A 19,778-nucleotide genomic window follows, 5' to 3' on the forward strand; every position below is an offset into this window, starting at 1 on the left:
AGGAAACTATTAGGGGGCTGGCACAGTGGTTCAACAGGCTAGTCCTCCACCAACAAGATCCTATATGAGCACCAGTTGGTTCTCAGCTGCTACCCTTCTTGATCCAGCTCCCTACCTGTGGCCTGAGAAAGCAGTAAAGGATGGCCCAAAGCTTTGGGATCCTGCACCTGTGCGGGAGACCCAGGATAAACTCCTGGCATCAGATATGGCCAGAGCTGAGCCTTGCAACCATTTGTGGGGTAAGCCAGTGCCTGGAAGATCTGGTTCTCTACCTTTCTTTCTCTCTGTAAATCTGCCTTTCAAATAAGAAATACATAAATAAAACCTAAGAAAAAAGGCATGGGGCTCGAAGTATGGAGGGAAGGAAACCAATATAATTTGCATTGGCAAGTCTGTAAGACAGAGGACGACCCAGAAGGCAAGCAGCCCCTCCCACTCACAGGGAGACACAACCCAGCACGTGCTTGCTTTCCTTCTTTCAGCTCTATACTCAGAGCCAGGAAACTCCCAGCACGCCCAGCTCAAGGAAGCTTGCTCCTAGAAATACTCATGAGATCAGTATTACATAGAACTAGTTTAGGCTATGTAATCATTCCCAGCTGCTGTACATCGAGGTCTCAAAGGTCTTCTGGTGTGGGACAGGATCTTAGAATACAGAGAAAAAGGAAAGGAAATGCCTACTTGACCTCAACTTTCCCAGCTTCCATACCATTATGGATAACTCACTGTTAGTGCAAACCAATTAAAAAAATATATAAATACCTGATCGAGCAATGCCACTGTCCCTGTCTTCATTCTGCCCTCTGCTTGGCATGTCAACTGGTGTGCTGTGAGCTAAGATAAAAGTATAAGAATTCATGTTATTGAGCACTCCAAAGTTTAAAACGAGTGGGGTAATCCTTTCAAGAAAGGCTATTGCTACTAATGACTGGTGTAAATTTACAGAGATTAACTAGAAAGCAAATCAAACACAAAATGGAATCAAGTAGCCATGTACATCCTTGTCTTATTGAAGCATAGAAAGTTCAAGACATTCAGCTCTAAAAAAAAAGTTCTTTTGAACAACGACCTATTCATGCAGTTAGTACAATGACCACACATTCCCAGGCAAATATTTCTAGCCAATTTCCTCACAATTAATATTATTTAAATAGTAATAAATGTCAAAATGCTTTGTAAATTGTCAAAATCCATTTCAGTCGTAGCTATAAACAATTTAAGGAAGACAAATATCTGAAAACCATTTTCTCAGTTCAGAAAATGCTCCTCTGTTTATATTCCACTCCCTTGGCAGACAGAATACATTTCAAATATTTCTTCCTCCACTTTTCCATATACACCCATACATGGTATTACTGTACAGTTTCTTAGGAAAATGCATGTCCTGGGATGCATTTTGAAAAAAAAAAAAAAAAAAAACATTGCAAACCGTTGATCTGAACCGTTGATCTGAGCAGTGTAGTCACTGAGCCTGAAGGCAGATGAAACACTCTTAATTTCAGAAGGCACAAGAAAACTAGTTCCCTGCCTGATCAATACACTCCTCATTTTGTTGAAGCTTCTTTACAATTTTAAGGAGTGTATAAGCATCTCACCCTTAGTCCGAGTGCAATGGGACACTGTCAGTTTCATTGGGGTATCATTAACAACAGTACTTAGCATTTTTGTGAAAAATATCATTTCACAAAATCCCTTATGTTAGTAGTGATGCTTCTACCCTCCCCCCAAAGTGTGAGTCATGCCAAGACCATAATAGCCATTTCACAGCCATAGTTAGCCAAGTTGGTTTCTCAGAATTTACCAAGCTATCAAGATGACCATCGCTGTGAAGAATCTACCAACTGCACTGACAGTCAGAGGGAGACAGCCAGTGCATGAGTGCCATCGTCCACGCTTTGATTAGTGACACCGAGAAACTTCGTGCAGGTTACGGATGCAGGTGAAAAGACAGATTAAGGATACCATGACAAACGGAATCAATTCACAGCAGCGACAAGAGGTCCAGGAAAATCAGAGAGAGTAATCCTCTTAGAAACACTAAGGGCTCATTTCGGATTAAAATCAGCTGACGCTGGGGTATTAGCAGAGACAAGTATAACAGATGTTGGCTGGTGGAATTTTCAGGACACCATGCATTCGGCTGCATTTGAAACTGATCTCTTATCACAAGAGCCCCTTGAATTTCTAGAGAGGTAAAAGTCAGATTTTTTGCTCCCAAGAATCTGCACAGGCTTGATTAGTATGTCTGGGTCATGCTGGACTCGGCGTTCCACACAAACCTGCAAAGAAAGAAGCACTCCGGGTGAGCCGGAGGGGTCCGCCTTCAGCTACCCCCTGCAGCAGCTTGCCGCTGCATGCCTGCAGGAGACCTAGAGGCAAAACACACACAGGACGGCCAAGCACACACATACACACAAAATAAACACAGATTAAAGAGAATGCCCAAAAAAACCATCAGAACAGCACAAAAACTCAAATAAAGCAAAAACACACCCACAGCAATACTAGTCCTGAAGAAAGAACCCGTTCGTCCCATTTTACCTAGGTTACTTGCAGTGCGACAAGGACCCACGCCATGCTGACTGGTGTTCACTTTTCCCAAGTTAGGATCTTGGTTGATGTATTCAAAGCTGTCTTGCAAGCTAAATCCAGACATGCAGAGGGAGAGAAAAAGCAGTAAATATCCAGCAGCAAACAAAGCTGTTTTCTGTTAGACTTCCACACGTCGACAACTGATCAGCTACTAAAGGGGATTAAATTGGGAACTTTAGGGAAATCTGCTCAAGAAAAACCAAAGCTTTCTGGAAGCAGCCCAATCTGCACAACTCAGCCACTGTGGCCTTGCCACTGCCGCACACAGGAGGCGGCAGCCAACGCCGAGGGGCGCTGCCCGGGCTCCGCCTGGACCTGCGACTCAGCTCTCCGCCGTGCCTCAGCCACTGACCCCAAGATGTTGCTCTCTGTTTTAGAATTAAATGTTAACTAAGAGTTAACATTATGAATAAATCAGCAACACTTTTTTTTGGGAGAAGATGAACAAATTATGACTCTTATACGGACTGCATTTCACAACTTTTAAAAAGTTAGAATCGCTCATACCAAAGATGAGGTAGGCAGATCTTCATATTTCACCATGTCGTTAAGAAAAAAAGCATCGAAATTGTGAACATAATCAAGCAGTATGAAACCACATGATTTCCACCTGAACCAGAGTTATTCTATTATATAAATATTCAGGTAAACCCAAGGACCTGCAGTGTCTCAAGAAACAAACACTGATCCCCGCATCAACTTGAGTCATGACAATCCAATGCCAAATGCTCAAACTATTTTGTTCAAGAGTAAGCAAAGATTTGTTCATTGGTACTTAGTTATGCGAGGGGAGGATTGAGCGGAGAGTATCAGATACTAAGTTCTTTAGAAAAGAATGAGACTTTTTTTCCCTTTTATGCTCAAAAATATTTTAATTAATGGGTTTGAAAGGCAGGGTGGGGCCCGGCGGCGTGGTCAAGTGGCTAAAGTCCTCGCCTTGAACGCGCCGGGAGCCCATATGGGCACCGGTTCTAATCCCGGCAGCTCCACTTCCCATCCAGCTCCCTGCTTGTGGCCTGGGAAAGCAGTCAAGGACGGCCCAAAGTCTTGGGACCCTGCACCTGTGTGGGAGACCTGGAAGAAGTCCTGGCTCCTGGCTTTGGATTGGCACAGCACCAGCCGTTGCGGCTCACTTGGGGAGTGAATCATCGGACGGGAGATCTTCCTCTCTGTCTCTCCTCCTCTCTGTATATCTGACTTTGTAATGAAAATAAATAAATCTTTAAAAGAAAGGCAGGATTAATTAACTATGTAAAGATTGTCAACAACAATACAATAAAATAGATAAAAAGAAAGGCAGGATGACAGACAGGGACAGGGCGAGCACGCGCACACACTGCTCCGTCCCTTGGGCTACTGTCCAAACGGCAGCAGACACATGAGCCATCATCTGCCGACTTCCCAGATGTAAGAGCAGGAAGCTGAGTCAGAGGAAAAGCAGCACTGACACAGACGCCGGCGCTGCGCGCGGTGTTGAGCCCACTGCATCACCACGCTGGCTCCTGACTCAGGGAAAGACCTTTCCACAGTCACTGATCACAGGACAATGGCCACTTGGACAGCATTTATTGATTTCAACTCATCCTACTTCTCGTTTCAAAAACTCCTTCTGGCCCTTCAGGAACTGCTCCATCTAGAAACAAGCTCCAGGATAGAGAAGGCGGAACGCAGAGTCCCACACTTACTTGTTTGTGCTTCCACAGAGGCTGCCCATTCTGGCAGAGAACACTTTACTGATCATCAGTTGCGGAGGAGAACTGGGGGGGGGGGGGAAATACATGTTTTTAATTAAGGAATCAGTACCACCATTCCACTTGTCACTCGTAACACAGAAAGGCGCCCAACTCACCGAATGTAGTGTATCTTTAAGGTGGAGCCTTGGTAGCTCATGGCCACAGAGCCAAACATCATTTCCCCTAGCATGTTGACGTCTGAAGCTGGTCTTGTGCACTGCACACCAGAAACCAGAGTCACAGTCAGTGTGGGCACAGTGTGACACGCATTGCAACTGAAGGTCATTTTATTCTTTGGCTTCCTCTTTGGTTCAGCGGATTACAACTATTTCTCAAAACTGCAATCAGTCATCTGATAATCACGACCAGTAACAGTGACTGCCTAGATTTACCCCGAATTATTAGTAATGATCACAGTTCCTGTTTTATACACAGAATGTTCACCCAGGAGCCATTAATACCAGTTTAAAAAAAGAGATTATCAATCTCCATTTTTAAACCCTAAGCAAATTGAAATTATGAAGATCCTCTCTACCTCCCAAAAAGACATACAATTTGGTTATCATTCAGTCCAGCAAGTAAGAGTGCTGCTCAGAAACGCCAACTGGTCCAAGCAGAGTTTGGGAAGCATCCAAAAGACAGTCAGCTCTCTCTCCAGTTCTGCAGAAATATTTCCAAGGTACTCAACTCCTCCAGCTTCTGGCCAGCCTTTCTCTTGCCTGCAGTCACCCCAGAGTGAATGCTGTTCCTTCCGCTTCCTCGCCTCTGCTGTGTGCTCATCGCCAGCACCCCGAACGCCCTGCCCGTTCCATCTGTTCCAAGGACCCCCGCCAGCCTCTCAGCTCCCGTGCACACTTCAACTCCCTTTAGCAAACTTCATATTTGAACCTCTTCTTTAGACTCTCTTTCTCCCAACTTACACATTTGTCCGTTGGAGGGCACTCCCTCCCACTGCCTGTATTTTCAGTCTTTCTTTTGGTTGACTATTAGACACATGCCCAATATTTTAGGCCCAGGCCTCCTTGAACTCACAAATCCTCCATCCCAACGCATTCCAACACAGAAAGGAAGTGGCAAGTGATGTGAACAGGATGGGATGTTGAGCCGACCAGCACTGCGGCTCTGCAGCCCACCCGGCCAGCCAGGGTCTCGGGGCCAGGCTTCCACTGAAGAAAGAACAGACATCCTTGACATTCCCCACGTCTGTATTACTGCTTATTACACATGGTGACATGGGACACACACGTGCAGCTGCTTCAAAAAGTTCATCAGAAACAAGTAAAAGTTTACGTAGATACAAAAAAGGAGATACATGAAGTTTTAAACAGCATTATGAAAAATTGTAAATGGATTTCAAAATCCTTTTGCACTGAAACCAATCTTCATTCCATTTATTGTTTTGAATTAGCCTTGTACATATATTTTTATCTGTATTTCATCTTTTGCAGACACATATATCTGTCGGCCTTGCGCAGCCAGGTTCCTCTGCTCACAGCTCACGTTAACTTCCTCCCACCACATTCAGAGAAACCCCCTGGCTTTCACTCTTTATTAAAAGCTTTCAACCTCCTCCATTTTACAATCTGCTTTTCTTAGATTTAAGAGCCATGTGCCAACAGTGCTTACCAACTAATGGGAAAATTTATACTTTTCAAAAAAATTTAACTTATTGGGACCAGCACTGTGGCACAGCGGGTAAAGTGACCACTTGTAATGCCAGCATCCCCTGTAGGTGCTGGTTCAAATCCCAGCTACTACACTTCTAATCTAGCTCCCTGTTTATGTGCCAATCTCCCAAACTGTCACAAGGTTGAACTGGGAGTTCGGAACTCAACGCAGGTCTCCCATGCAGGTCACAGGAACCCGTTCCCTCAACCCCTCAGCCCTGCTTCCTGGTTCGCATTAGTAGGAAGCTGGAGTCTGGAGTCAGAGCTGGTCACAAGCCAAGGTTGTTCTAACAAGAGATGCAGGCAGCTCCATCAGGCCACACGCCCACCCTTACACACTACCCGCTTTAGCTGCAAACTGCAGTTCGAGGACAAATGCATGACACGAACCTATCAAGTTACAAAGCCCTGTGGCACTATGGCTGCTGGTCACTGCTCCCGCTTCACTCTCCAGAAAGGGAATAGACACGACTACATAGATTTTATAAATCAGTTGAAAAAAAAAATTAGTTGGACATACAGCCCCCTTGAAATCTCACATATTCCCCACCTGCCCCTCAATATTTACAAAAGCTGCCTCCCTTTGGCTTAGCTGAGCAGTGTTTTGCAGTAACCTCACTCCCTATCTTGTATTGCCTCCAGTGCCCCACCACATGAGCCAGCAGCTCTCCGCTTCACCCTCCGGGAGGACTTGCCACTTCCTCCTCCTCTCCACACGTCTTTCACCCCTCTTGCCAAGTTCTATTTTAAGGGGCTTGGGGGAGCTGCCAGCTGCCCGTGTATGGCCCAAGAATCCCTCTCGGTTCTTCTTCAGAGAACTACATCTTCATTATCTTGGACTGGACAGCAAAGGAAACAAGGGAAACTGCCGCATCTGCAATATTTCTTCCTCATTCCATACATGTTGTATTTTATCAGCTATGCTCAAATAAAGCTGAGAAAGCCAGAGAGTGGAAACAGCACTGGCATACAAGCTGCAAGGAGCCCTGCGGTGAGGGCTCGCTCTCCTGGAGTGGACCCCTCAGGCCAGCACCATGCCCTGAAGAAACAGTGCAGGAAATGACAGCCACTCCCGTGGGCTCGCCCGGCGAAGGGAGCTTTTACCTGGTACTTTGGAAGCTGCTCCTTGGCGTGCGGTAAGGATCCCCCGGAGGAACCTTGGGAAGAGATGCTGCCGCTGCCACTGCTGACGCTGCTGCTGGCGCTGCTGCTTCCCTGGCAGCACCTGGCTGACATTTTCATAAGCACATCCTCTGGTTTCTGGTGAAGAGACACCAGCAGGGCCACGGATCACTAGACATACCCAGCTCCGTCATGCTCTGCACGGAGCACTGCCCTGCGAGGACGCTCGCGTACCCATGTCGCATTACAAACCAAAAGCGCCTCCCCCTCGCTTTCTAATGATGACAGCCATCTCGGAGTGAGGAAGGGGCAGTGCTCAAGAAATGGAACAGGGTAAAGGTATAGTGAGGGTTAAATATTTAGATGTTATTTTCCTTAAGTCATTGTAACATTAGCAACATTTCACATCACATTCTAAAATCTTCGAGGAGAATCGATAGTTTTGGTCATTACAGGATTTCTAGTCCTCTTCATAACCTATGAAGCTGAATTAGCAGAAAGACAACAGTTCAAACACTTTGACCAAACAAATGAAGCTGGAGTAACACAACTACTGATTTGTACAGGACAGGTGTGCGTCTTCAGTGACCTCTCTCGTCCAGGATTCCTTTGAAGGCAGCAGGAAAGAGAAATCACGAGGTTGAGTTTGGGAGAGGTGAGGCCCAGGGCCTGAAATAGGAGCTACTGTGACCTGCCCAGCATGCGATCAAAACGCACTCTAAAGGTTGAAGGTAACAAGGGGTATCTGCTACGTGTTTCCTCAACAGTGTTCACTGCCAATTCTGACGGCAGTGACGTAAAGGTATGCCCTGATCAGTCTTACCTTCACCCGCTACCACGTTACTCCTACAGCAGCACCCTGCCCCCTTATGAGAAGCTGTTTCTATTCAGTCATCTTTGCCCTTTTTCTTGTGTAGCTTTAGCTTGTAGAAGCATGAATGCAGTGGCAGCTTATCTAATCTCCAGTGTGACAGTCACACTGGGGGTCTAATGCAAATGCCTGCAAGTCATGTGCTTCACACAAGCTCATGATGTTTTGTGCTTGCCAAGCAGGGTGAGGAAGGGCCAGAATGTAGGGGGAAAAAAAGATCAGGAAAATACAAAATGTGCCACTCGACACTGTCTCCAGCAGAGAGGCCTTTCGAGTTCTTCTGGATGATTCCAGAGCATCCAGCACTCCCTCAACACCCTCTTCAGCTGTAGTTGCTACTTAACACCACTTCAGTCTGGCCAGCACAGCCCTTTGCAAGGATGAGAGTGACATGAAGGCCCACGCTGTGGATGGCAAGACGCTCCGGCTGCAGCACAGCACGCTGAGCAGTCTGTGACTGGGCACAGCACCTGCAGGGTGCAGAGCCTGGCCGGCTTCTCTTGTGGCTTTGGGTAAGCTGCTTACTTTGGGTTTGCCAAGTTGCTTTGCTTAACGAAATGGATGCCTCTAAGAAAGTCCACGTCCCAGGCTCACTGCTCTCACAGCGTGAAGATTCTAGATCCTTCTGAACACCAGTGAGAATTTTACCCCTCCACCTGCCACCACCATTAGCACCCCTTCTCCTGTCCACCAAACAGGGTCAAGTGCTAGCTCACCTGAGTTTTAGATACAAACCTCCCACTAAAACCCACAGTGACTCACCCGAGTGTCCCACCCCCAACTATCTAACAAGCCCAGCAACGACTGGAATCATTAGCTACCTGGGAGAAACTCCGCCACAGAGCGCTGAGGAGTCCGCCTGCTGAACTGCCTTTAACCAAACACTTCCCTCCTGCAGAAATGACCTTAATCCAAAGCAGCAAAGCAGCCCTGGGCCCTGATGAGACGAGGCCCATGTCAGACTCTGCTCACGTCCTTGGCTCCACACCGTGGGCTAACGGCAGTCTGTGGGGCGTGCAGAGAACAAATACCAGGACTGGAGTGACCGTGTGGGCCTGCAGCGTGAAGAGCCTGAAGCTGACTGTGCCGAAGCACCCCGAATTATCACCCAGAAAGATTCAGGCAAGACCGGGCTCCCCTCTGCGCTTTCATCATTTCCCATCTGGGCTCCAAGGCGAGAAGGGCCGCTCAGCCCTCACAGGCCCTGGTCGCCACACACACCACCTCACACCACTCCTACCCTGCTCCGAAGAAAGGGGAACTTTGAGTTGCTTTGGTCAGAGAGGCTCGAGAAAGGCTTTAGAAGATGACATCGTGTGCTGGTATTTCAAAGCTCTGTACTGAGTAAAGCCCTTTAGTTCTGCTTAACCTGTGCTGTGTAATCCTTCCATGATCGATAAGCAACGCAGGGCAGAGTGATAGACTAACCGCCCATCAAACCAACACTTTCTCACCTTCGGAATTAAAGAGTTCCATCTTCCTGTTTTGTTTCATGCATGCGCACACTTGGCAACTCCCCCGTAAGTTCACTTGCAGCAACACTGACAGCATACTGCTGAGTCCCACTGGGATTACTCGCAAGCTTTGTTCATTACTGAGGATACACGGGCCTGACGGGAACAGGGGCTGCAGATCTCATTCTGGCTTCTTCTGAACCATCAATGGCCAAGTACAATACAGCCCAAGGCTGTGAGCCAAGAGACGACTGCCCAAGGAGTGGCTGGAAGTACCAATGGAAAAGCCAAGAGCCCATCAGCATGTCTTACCTGAGCTGCCAACCCCTCAGTCTGGAGGACGGCTTTGGAATCGAACAAGACTTGCCTGCCCCGGCGCTCACAGTCCTGGTAAACAATCAGGCGAGTGTCACTCAGCTCAAACTCTGGGCACGACCAGCTGTAAGTGAGAAAGAGAAGTTATTTTACCTGCATTACCTGCGTTTGACCACGGACAGACAAGGTTCCCAACCCACCTGGTAGTGTGGGAGTCAGAGGATGCAAAGTGGGCAGAAGTGGACATCTCCCCTCAGCCAGGGGCCAGTGAGCCAGCCAGGCCCACGTGCACAGACCCCACACGCTGCCAGTTTCCACCATAGAGGTCTGGAGGAGACTGCCCTAAGTAACAAGTCACCAGGGAGAGCCGCTCCTCCCAAGGCCAGTGGGGGGCGGATGGCAGCCAGGAATTGCAAGGACATGCAGACAGGGCTAAATGTGGCTGCCTGTGTTCTGGGGATGTTCAGGCTTCTGTGTCACTGGGTAGGTAGGCCTAGGGAGCATGTCTGCACCCTCCCCTCCCTCCTACACACACCCAAGTCAGACTGACTTGGGTTGTGTAGCCTAAAGTTTACTATTTCCTCCCATGATACAGAGATTTAAAAAACAGTGCATCAGTGTATGGCATCGGAAATCCTAAGAACTATACTTAGCAATATAAGAAATCCACTTATCCTTGAGCAAATTAAAAGCCACCAAAACAAAAGTGCTCTGAAGAAAACACAGGTTAATTCTGGAGCAATAAATGACTTTGGGGGGAACTCTAAAAGCTAGCATCTAAGGTGTATACTTTGTGTTTACCCAGTTATTCATGCACGAATCAATTCAACAGATGTCTGCACTCTAATTATATCCTAGACACTGGTAGATGCTAGAGGACTTAGTAGTTAATAATCAAATGGATTGGATCCCTACCTTGAACAAGTTCCTGGTTTTGTGGGGAACATTAGGGCAATAATTATATACATAAATGTTTAACTATAAATGATCAAAAATGAAAAAGGGGGGGTGGGATGTCAGAGCCTGAATCCCAGATTTACAGAGTGGGGCAGAGAGGCAAGGCAGCCCGAGATGGGGAGTGCCAATTAACCCAGACCTGAAGAAGTAAGAGTTAAAGTGAAGAGGGTCATGTTGAAAGAGGAAGGGATGTGGTCAAGGTGTAAAATCGATGCCCTCGAGAAAGGGGGAAACCCAGAGCGCTGGGAGGGCGAGGCCTGGCAGGCAGGACCATGTTGTAAGTTCAAGAAGTCCAAAAGTCAGGAGGGTGATATGACAAGAACTTTGTAAAACTCCAGTCTGGCTATTGTAAGGAAAATGGAAGAAGGCAGACCAATTAGAATTTATTCTTGAAGTTCAAGTCCTCTTTAAGGAAGGTTAAGCGTGATGGCCACAAAGATGGGGAAGGCGACAGATAGTGCAGGCATGCTCAGGAGACCGAGGCCAAAGAAATGCTGCAAGAGGGTATGAGGACGCTGAAGGACCCGATGATAGATGGACATGGACAAGACAGTGAACCTGAGAAATCACGCACATCCAGGTTCAAATCCAGATAGTCCGAGCTTCCATGTCTTGGTCAGGGCACAGAGCACATCAATGTTGAACTCCCGAAGCAGCTACACGGATTAAATGAAGTCTGTGAAGTGTATGCCGACAAAGGGCGACTCGGAGCAAATGCTCCAGAACAGTACGGACCTCTGACGTCTGGTAACACTACAGTTTTCAAAGTAAAATGGAGTGTTTGGTACCCAACCTTTAGTTGTGTCCATGGGGGCCTTTCCTTTTGCAGGCCATGGTACTTTAATTCTGAACACGCTCTTTTAGGGTGGCAGATGTGGTTTTAAATTTCAGCACCAAAACAGTTCTGGTTGTACTTTCAATAACTTGTGTCCTCTCTTCTGAGCTGTCAGGACCAGCATCCTTTCCTCCTAAGTAGGACAACAATGCAGCCATTCTGTTTTGGAAACTGTTTGTCCTCTACTCCCAGTCTAGAGGTGGCCCGTGTGCTGGACATGGCCAATGAGAAAAGGCCCCAGGACTCACGCTGTGCTCGGAGAGCCAACCCTGAGACTCAGTTGTTCAGCTTATCAATGGTAACCCTGCGGCTGCTGATGGTTGTTTTTGCCATCACAAGGTAAGCACCAGTCTGGAAACAGCATCAACAGGGAAGAAAGCAGGGCTGTGCAACGGAGTGCGACAGGCTTCTGTCATAACCAAAGAAGTCTGATTACCATGACCCAAATCATAAAGTTTGTATGTTATACCAAGAGATCGAAAGCATTCTCCGAAATTACATTGCTAAAACACCACACTCGTGCTAAGGACACTGAAAGCGGAAACAAAAAGATTTAATCGTTCTGTATTTTCTTGTACAATATTTTGTTCCAATAATTATATTTTGCCAAAACAGTATAAACTTACAAACCAGTTATTCAAACCTTAAGACAGATTGTCTTGAAGAGCTAAAACTTGATGACAACACACTGACTTGAGTCTGGCTTTTAATACTGAAAAGACGAAATAAAAGATAAAAGATGAAATAAAAAATAAAAGGGAAATGTACAGACGTCAATACACTCATCTATTTTCCTGAAAATATTACAAATGAGGAAAATTCTATTCTCCTATTAGTAGAGGAAATTACAGTTGAGTAATACGGTGACGGAACAGAGGCAGACAGAAGCCTTTCAGCGAGTGCTTCCGAGGCCCACAGGCCTGGGATCAGGCCACAGCCCTGCCTCCCACTGCTTCACAGCCTTGGGAAAACCTTCCTGAGAGCGCTTGAAGGACCTGTCGTAAAGATGAAAGCAGCACGTGGGGGAGCTTGCCCAGACGCTGTGTCTCCCTCCCACACGCCCGGGGACTGAGCTGCTCACATGCCACGTGCGAAGGCTCTGCACATCACTCATTTTTGCACCCTACCAGCAGCTGCTGAACATCTGCTGTCACACACCAGCCACAGTTCCCAGCGCTTCCTGTGGGCAACCTTCTGCAGGACTCCACAGTGTATGGAAAATAAGCATTGTGTCTTTGCCTAGAAATGTCTGACCGTGTCAGGTAAAATGTATTCTCTCTCAATTCCACGCTTTTGCTGACAGACAACACTGCATCTGACATACACAAGGCAGAAGTTATTTCTCCACTTTATGACTTCAGGTGCAAGAAGTGTCCTTTTTCTTACTGTAATATTTTACAAAGAGTGACTTATATGGACCTGCTTTGGTTTTCAGATTCCACATTAACTCACCTGGTTAAGAGAAAAACCAGGCCTCATTTTGGAAACTTACTACTATCAAGAGTGAAAAGCCAGTAGCCAAAGTCAGGATTATTTTCCTACAGTGCAACAGTCAGTAGTAATTCAAATGAATTTAAGTGTAGAAAAAAATTCTCTTAAACACAAGAGAACCATTGCAAAGCCAACAGACAGACACACACACATTACAGTTTGAATTGTGTCCCTCTTCCCTCCCCGGCCCTTAAGATGATGAAGTCCCAATTCTTTTGTCTGCGAACATGACCTGGCTTGAAAACAGGGTCTTTGCAGATGCACACAAGATAAGATGACATAACTGCAGACTAATATGGGCCTTAGTTCAGTAACTGCCGTCAGAAGAGGAACGGCATCTGGACCAGGACACAGAGGAACCAACAAGCAGGGGAGGCACTGCAGGCTGAGGACAGACGGACAGGCGCAAATGGTACAAGATCAAAGAATGTCCCTACAGCAGAAGACTCAGAGGAAATGATGCTGGGAAGGCAACTGAAGACCGCTTGAGGGATACCTTCGACACTATGTGGTCAAGGTGTAAAATCGATGCCCTACAGAAAGGGGGAAACCTTCAATACGTATGTCGATACGTATGTCTGTATCTTCATCTGTATTTGTATCAATTTACTTTTATAATGCTCTTCAAGCAATGACATGCCAAGCCCACATTTTAGCGAAAGGGAATATCCCGATCAGATCTGTGTTTTAGGAGGAGAAAGTGGCTGGAGAAGACTTTTAGAACAAAGGCAGATGTGACACCGACGTGTGTGCCTGAGACCAGCTGCAATCCAAGTGTTGACCTTGCCCTGTGCCTTCTTGGGCATCAGGCTGAAAGTCAACAGGAAAGAAAATAGAGGTGCGCGATGGCAGGCAACAGCATTCTGCCACGCAGACCCATCACATATGGTCTTTCTCTTGGTCCCACACAAGGCAACCTTACGGAATCACAAAGTAGATTTGCTTGAAACACTGAAGGATCAGGCTTATTCAAAGAGTTCAGCTCTGATAGACAATTTTAATTGATCCAAGAAAAGGTAAAATCAAACAATCACAGTAAAAACCAACACTACTGCCCATTTAGCAAATGATTCTTACACACCTACTGTGTGTCAACCATGTTTTCATGCGCCAAGGTAACGTCGTGTCAAATCATAACCTCTGTTGCTAGGAAACTTCCCGCCTCCACATGTTGCAGCCACTCTTAACTCTATCCTGCTCCTTGTTTTCCTGCCAACACCCACCACTTCCCTACTCCCTGTTAAGAACAAAAACACATCTTTTGAATATAAACAAATCTCTGAAAAGGTTTATTCAAGAACAGTGAGGAAGTCGGGATGAATATAACCTTAAAATAAAGGAAACCTGTAGGCGGAGGTGAAGGGGAAATTATGCTTTAGATGGCAACAAAGTTCACCATCAGCACAAAATTGACATTGTTTCCTGCCCCATCAGGAGCTATGCCTTTCAAAGAAAAAATTATGTAAATAAATGGCAGTAACAGATCTGGAATTCAATTTTTTTTTCTGCATTAGCACTCGCAGAGGGACAGCTGACAGGGAAGAAACATGGGGTTTCTGTACTGCCAGGACCCCCAGCTGCACGGCTGTCCCGCCTCGCGCACACGGATCTGCGTGAACAGCCACGGCCGAGTCACTCTCCTGTGGTCGGAGGTGTAACGAGAAACGCTTGGAGATTTCAATTAATACAGAATGCTAACCTGAAGACCTAACGTAGAAACCTTTCCACTGGAACATACCCACTGTTGTCAAGAGATACTGCATTTAAGAAGCAGGTAATGTATGAAGTCTCGATTCCTTTTGTAAAAGAAAAACAGAACAAATCCTCGTATTTCACAGCCAGGCACAGAACGCACCTTGCCATTAAGTCCCCAAGTGGCTGCCCGCATGCTTTGCTTCTACACATTTGAGTGCCTGGCTCAAAATGCAGGAAGAAATTCACTAGATTCAGCTGGCTTTTTGTTTGTTTGTTGTTTTTTAGTTTAGTTTTATTTATTTTAAAGTCAGAGTTACATAGAGACACAGAGAGATAGGGAGCTTCCATCCACCACTTCATTCCCCAGTTGCTTGTAACAGCTGGAGCTGGGCCAGGGCGAAACCAGGAGCCTAAATCTCCCATGGGGTCTCCTACTTGGGAGGCAGGTGCTCAAGTACTTAGGCCAACTTTTACTTCTTTCCCAGGCACATCACTAGGGGGCTGATCAGAAGTGGAACAGCTGGGACTCGATCCAGCGCTCAAACAGGATGCTGGCATCACATGCACAGGTTTAACACACTGTCCCACAACACCAGCCCCTAGATTCAGTTCTGAACTCGACAAGTTTACAGTCATGAAATGAGAAGGTCCAAGTACAAACTACTGAGTAAATTATACTGGACAGCCACCATGGCCAACAGGGAATCTAAGGGTCAAAGAGAGGTCAAGTCCACCAAATAGGGGGATGAGAGCACAAGCCAGAAAGGACATCATGTTTGACATGAGGGTTAACACGGTCCACGGTGGGCAGAACAGCTCATCTCAACCAGCATCAACCCTGACAGCTTTTGGAAACCTCCGACCCTAGCGGTCAGCTCTCTCCAAACCACCCGCCTGTCTCCGTCACAAGGACAGCAAGATGCACGCCAGCACTCGCACTCGAAGTGTGCGTCCTGGATCGGCACCGACACACAACGCTTCTGCTGAGCCCCCCGGGGCCGGCTGTTCCAGAACGGTTGACATTTTCAGGAACACGCTTAGATCACACACTGTGTCATACTTCCTCCAGGGATCTGAGACATCAAACCCCAAGACCAAACAAATGAGCAGTCCACCAGCCCAACATATCAACATTTAGGTTTAGTGAATTGGAGATCATCAACAGGCTCACCACGGATCAGTTCTCAAAAGGCTTTGCAGAGAGTTGGCTGTCTGGGCACTGGAAAATAAAGGATTGGTTACAACGTAGTGACCACCAGTCCAAGAACACGTGGGTTTCCTGAGGCCCCTTGTTCCTGAATACAACAGATCCCTAACCCGAGATGACAGCAGAAAGTGCATGTGGTCAGTTATTTGTAACTCAGCCCATTTCTCCCTCCTGCCATTGAAACAATACTACATAGCAAAGGTCACCAGCTAAAAATATGTAAGTCTGTATATAGAGCGCTCTACAGCAGTGACAAAACATCATGAGTTACCACACAGCCTGAAGTTTGGGTATTATGAACAGGGAACTACAGAGTACAGAAAATAATTTCTTCCTGGTTCGCTGACCGAGTTCAGGGTCATATCAGGTGAAAACCCTGAGGTAGGTTCCATCTGCCAGTGGCACACAGCAGCAGCACAGCACACAGAAGAGCAGAATGCCACACTGGTGCCAGGGGGGGCCTGAGATTGCCCACAAGCTCTGAGTCTTTAACTCAAACGGACAGTGTCCCAGGGCACCTGCTCAACGTGCATAGCATGCTTTGGAACAGACAATCTCAGGAGGTGTTCCGGAGGAAGGCAAAGCTACTAATTAAATTAAACCATGTCATTATATAACACCCCTTAACCTTTCTAGACAGACTCCTAACTTTCAAAAAGCCTACTTCTTAATATTAACACATCCGTAGCCAACATAACTTTTAGAAGGTGCTAATTAAAATTTGAAGGGAGTAAAGTACGGGTTCTTTTGAGGCCAGGGCAACACGGAGTGAGCAGGTGACCAGGCTGCCAGCGTTCTGGCTTGGCTGGCTTGCCAGCTGTTGTTTTTGCTGTTAATGTAATAGTGGATTCCCTTTCTCCTCTTCAGCACACACAAAACCAAAATGGCTCCTTGAACTTTAAAGCCAACACTCCTGAAGTCTATAAACCAGAAACTATTCGTGCAAGACAAAGTCATTCCACTGATGGGGAAAGGAGCCTCTGCTGTCCATCCCCAGGCACGCATTAATTCAATCCTCTGAGCTAATTCTTTAATGCTCCTGTCAGCGCAGCCAAGGCAGCAAGACTCACTGATACTTCCTGGATTACCGTGGTGTGCAGGGCTCTGCTAAAAGGTGACTTGCATCAACACGATGTAATGTTTTTCACTAACGGTGAGCTTTCCCCGATCCCCTCTTCCCATTTCCAGGGAAATTGTGTTCAGGTAACAGTTACACTCAGATGCAGTGATGTAGATAAAGGAATGAACGACCTGTGAAGTAAATATCCAAGGTGTTTTATAGGCAATTGATCTTTTTTTCTCTTGTGGAACAGTAGAGCCAAAATACATATCTGCCTCTGGTAAAACATTGTCTGCAAGAACTGGGTAAGGGCGGCTGCGGGGGTGCAGGGGAGCAAGCTTCGAGCCCCACCAGTTCCTGGAACCAAGCTTGCCTCCACTTCCAACCCAGCTTCCCGTCAATGCACCTGGGACAGGAGATGGAAACAGAAGGATTTCTGTTCCTGTTCTGGCACCCACGTGGGAAATCCAGTGTTCCTGGCTCGTGGCTCTGGCCTGAACCAGCCCTGCCTCTCGTGGGTGGCTAGGGAATAAACAGATAGGAGATCTCTTACCACTCTGCTTTTTAAATCAACAAATCTTTACAAGTAAATTTTAAAAAGAAATGTGCACAAACACACACACACACACACATCTGACTCAGCAATTCCAGTTCTAGGAATTAACCTGACAGGTCAACCTGCAGATACAAAGAGTGGGTAACATTTTTGGAACAGTAAATAACCGTGACATAGATTGACTAAACAAATTATAGTACATCCCAACAATGCAGTATTTTACTACTAGAACAGAGAAAAAGATGCTCTTTTTTTTTTTTTTTAAAGATTTTATTATTATTGGAAAGCCGGATATACAGAGAGGAGGAGAGAGAGAGAGGAAGATCTTCCATCCGATGTTTCACTCCCCAAGTGAGCCGCAACGGGCCGGTACGCGCCAATCCGATGCCGGAAACCAGGAACCTCCTCCGGGTCTCCCATGTGGGTGCAGGGTCCCATAGCTTTGGGCCGTCCTCGACTGCTTTCCCAGGCCACAAGCAGGGAGCTGGATGGGAAGTGGAGCTGCCGGGATTAGAACCGGCGCCCATATGGGATCCCGGGGGCGTTCAAGGCGAGGACTTTAGCCGCTAGGCCACGCCACCGGGCCCAAAAGATGCTCTTTATGTAAACATTTAAGCCCCAAGATGTAACTGTAACGAGGAAAAGCAGCACTGCACAGCATCGTCATGGCATGCTGCACGGCTAGCGAGGGAGCACCCGGGCTTCCTGTGTAAGCTTAAGCTACTTCCAGCAGGACACTAAGGACTGGAAACCCTAACATCTCGGGACTGGACGGCTGCCTTGACAAAGCAGGAAGCAGGGAGCCGCTGCACTGTCCCTCTGCGCAGAGCACCTTCGCTGGGCTGCTTCACACAGCCTCATGTCAACAGCACAGCCAGGCAGGCCAACCCGGGCTCAGGTCCTCCATCTGCCTCCACCCAGTGCAGGGCAAGATGCCCCACCTCTGCCTTCCCCACGTGCCTCCCCTGCTGAGGGCTGATACACAGTATCTACTTTGTAAGTGTTACCTGATGAAGGTCAAGTGGCTAATAGACAGCTGGGCGTTCAGTTAACACCAAGGTACTTCAAAAAGCTCAGAGAAGTGGTATTAAGGGATTAAGTTTACTTTTGTACAAAGAAATGTTTGAAACTCACCAGTGTTTTCCTTAAGACACATCTTTTGTGAACTGAGGACCCTCATACTCATTATACCCGAATACATTCTGAACGCAGAACCACTTGATTATATTAACTTTTGAAAACCTAAGCAACAAAGATGGCAATTGCAACAGCAATGCCCCTGCTCTTTTTAAACCCACCAGGAGAATCTCTCATTGCTTTAAGCCAAACACTCTCAATCACCAGTTCCTCGAAAAGGCCTCTTGGCAGCTGCAGCACGAGGAAATGGGTGAATCCCACAGGAGGCCACCTCAGTGAATTCAAGGCACTCATTCAAGCACAGTGTAAGTACGTAATTCTGCCTCGGACGATAACATTTAAGTAACTTTTCAGCATTATTAAATCACTTTCTCATCTTTGTCGATCCCAATCTTCCCCCAAAAAAGCAATCCCTTGGGCCCGGCGGCGTGGCCTAGCGGCTAAAGTCCTTGCCTTGAACGCCCCGGGATCCCATATGGGCACCAGTTCTAATCCCGGCAGCTCCACTTCCCATCCAGCTCCCTGCTTGTGGCCTGGGAAAGCAGTCGAGGACAGCCCAAAGCTTTGGGACACTGCACCCGCGTGGGAGACCTGGAAGAGGTTCCTGGCTCCCGGCATTGGATCGGCGCGCATCGGCCCCGTTGCAGCTCACTTGGGGAGTGAAACATCGGATGGAAGATCTTCCTCTCTGTCTCTCCTCCTCTCTGTATATCCGGCTTTCCAATAATAATAAATCTTTCAAAAAAAAAAAAAAAGCAATCCCTTCTGTTATTTATTAAACCCACACAGGGTTTTCAGTTTGTTATTGTTGCTCTACTACTGTATCACATGGATTTCCATCATAGTAAATAACTGCTGTTTTCTTTTACTGCATAATTTCAGAAAGCCTAGTGTTTATGTTGCAGGGGGAAGAACTGGTTACCAAAACTGCACGGCATGTACACAAATAATTGCCTAACATTTCAGTTTGCCAAACACTTTTACAGAATTCACCTGAGCTGACCTTCACAAACACCTAATCTGCTTTACACAGAAATGAGGAGACTGACAAAGTTATCACCAGGAAGAGGTCAAGTCAAAACCACC

At 46.9% G+C, this 19,778-nt stretch overlaps 1 protein-coding gene across 4 annotated transcripts in view; it reads right to left on the reverse strand.

Annotated features, from left to right (window-relative positions):
• The window catches only part of FNIP2 (folliculin interacting protein 2), a 95,159-nt gene that overhangs the window by 36,969 nt on the left and 38,412 nt on the right, over positions 1-19,778 (reverse strand). For 2 of the 4 annotated variants that reach the window (XM_058657424.1, XM_058657426.1), the window contains exons 2-8: positions 9,752-9,878; positions 7,097-7,252; positions 4,442-4,542; positions 4,278-4,349; positions 2,542-2,642; positions 2,280-2,369; positions 763-834 (exon numbers count right to left, since the gene is read on the reverse strand). In XM_058657424.1, coding sequence (XP_058513407.1) covers positions 763-834; positions 2,280-2,369; positions 2,542-2,642; positions 4,278-4,349; positions 4,442-4,542; positions 7,097-7,252; positions 9,752-9,878 — 719 coding nt within the window. The remainder of the gene's footprint in view (positions 1-762; positions 835-2,279; positions 2,370-2,541; positions 2,643-4,277; positions 4,350-4,441; positions 4,543-7,096; positions 7,253-9,751; positions 9,879-19,778) is intronic. The other 2 variants (XM_058657425.1, XM_058657427.1) reach the window with 1 other exon arrangement.

This window comes from Ochotona princeps, chromosome 32, assembly GCF_030435755.1.
Source record: "Ochotona princeps isolate mOchPri1 chromosome 32, mOchPri1.hap1, whole genome shotgun sequence".
NCBI lineage: Eukaryota > Metazoa > Chordata > Mammalia > Lagomorpha > Ochotonidae > Ochotona > Ochotona princeps.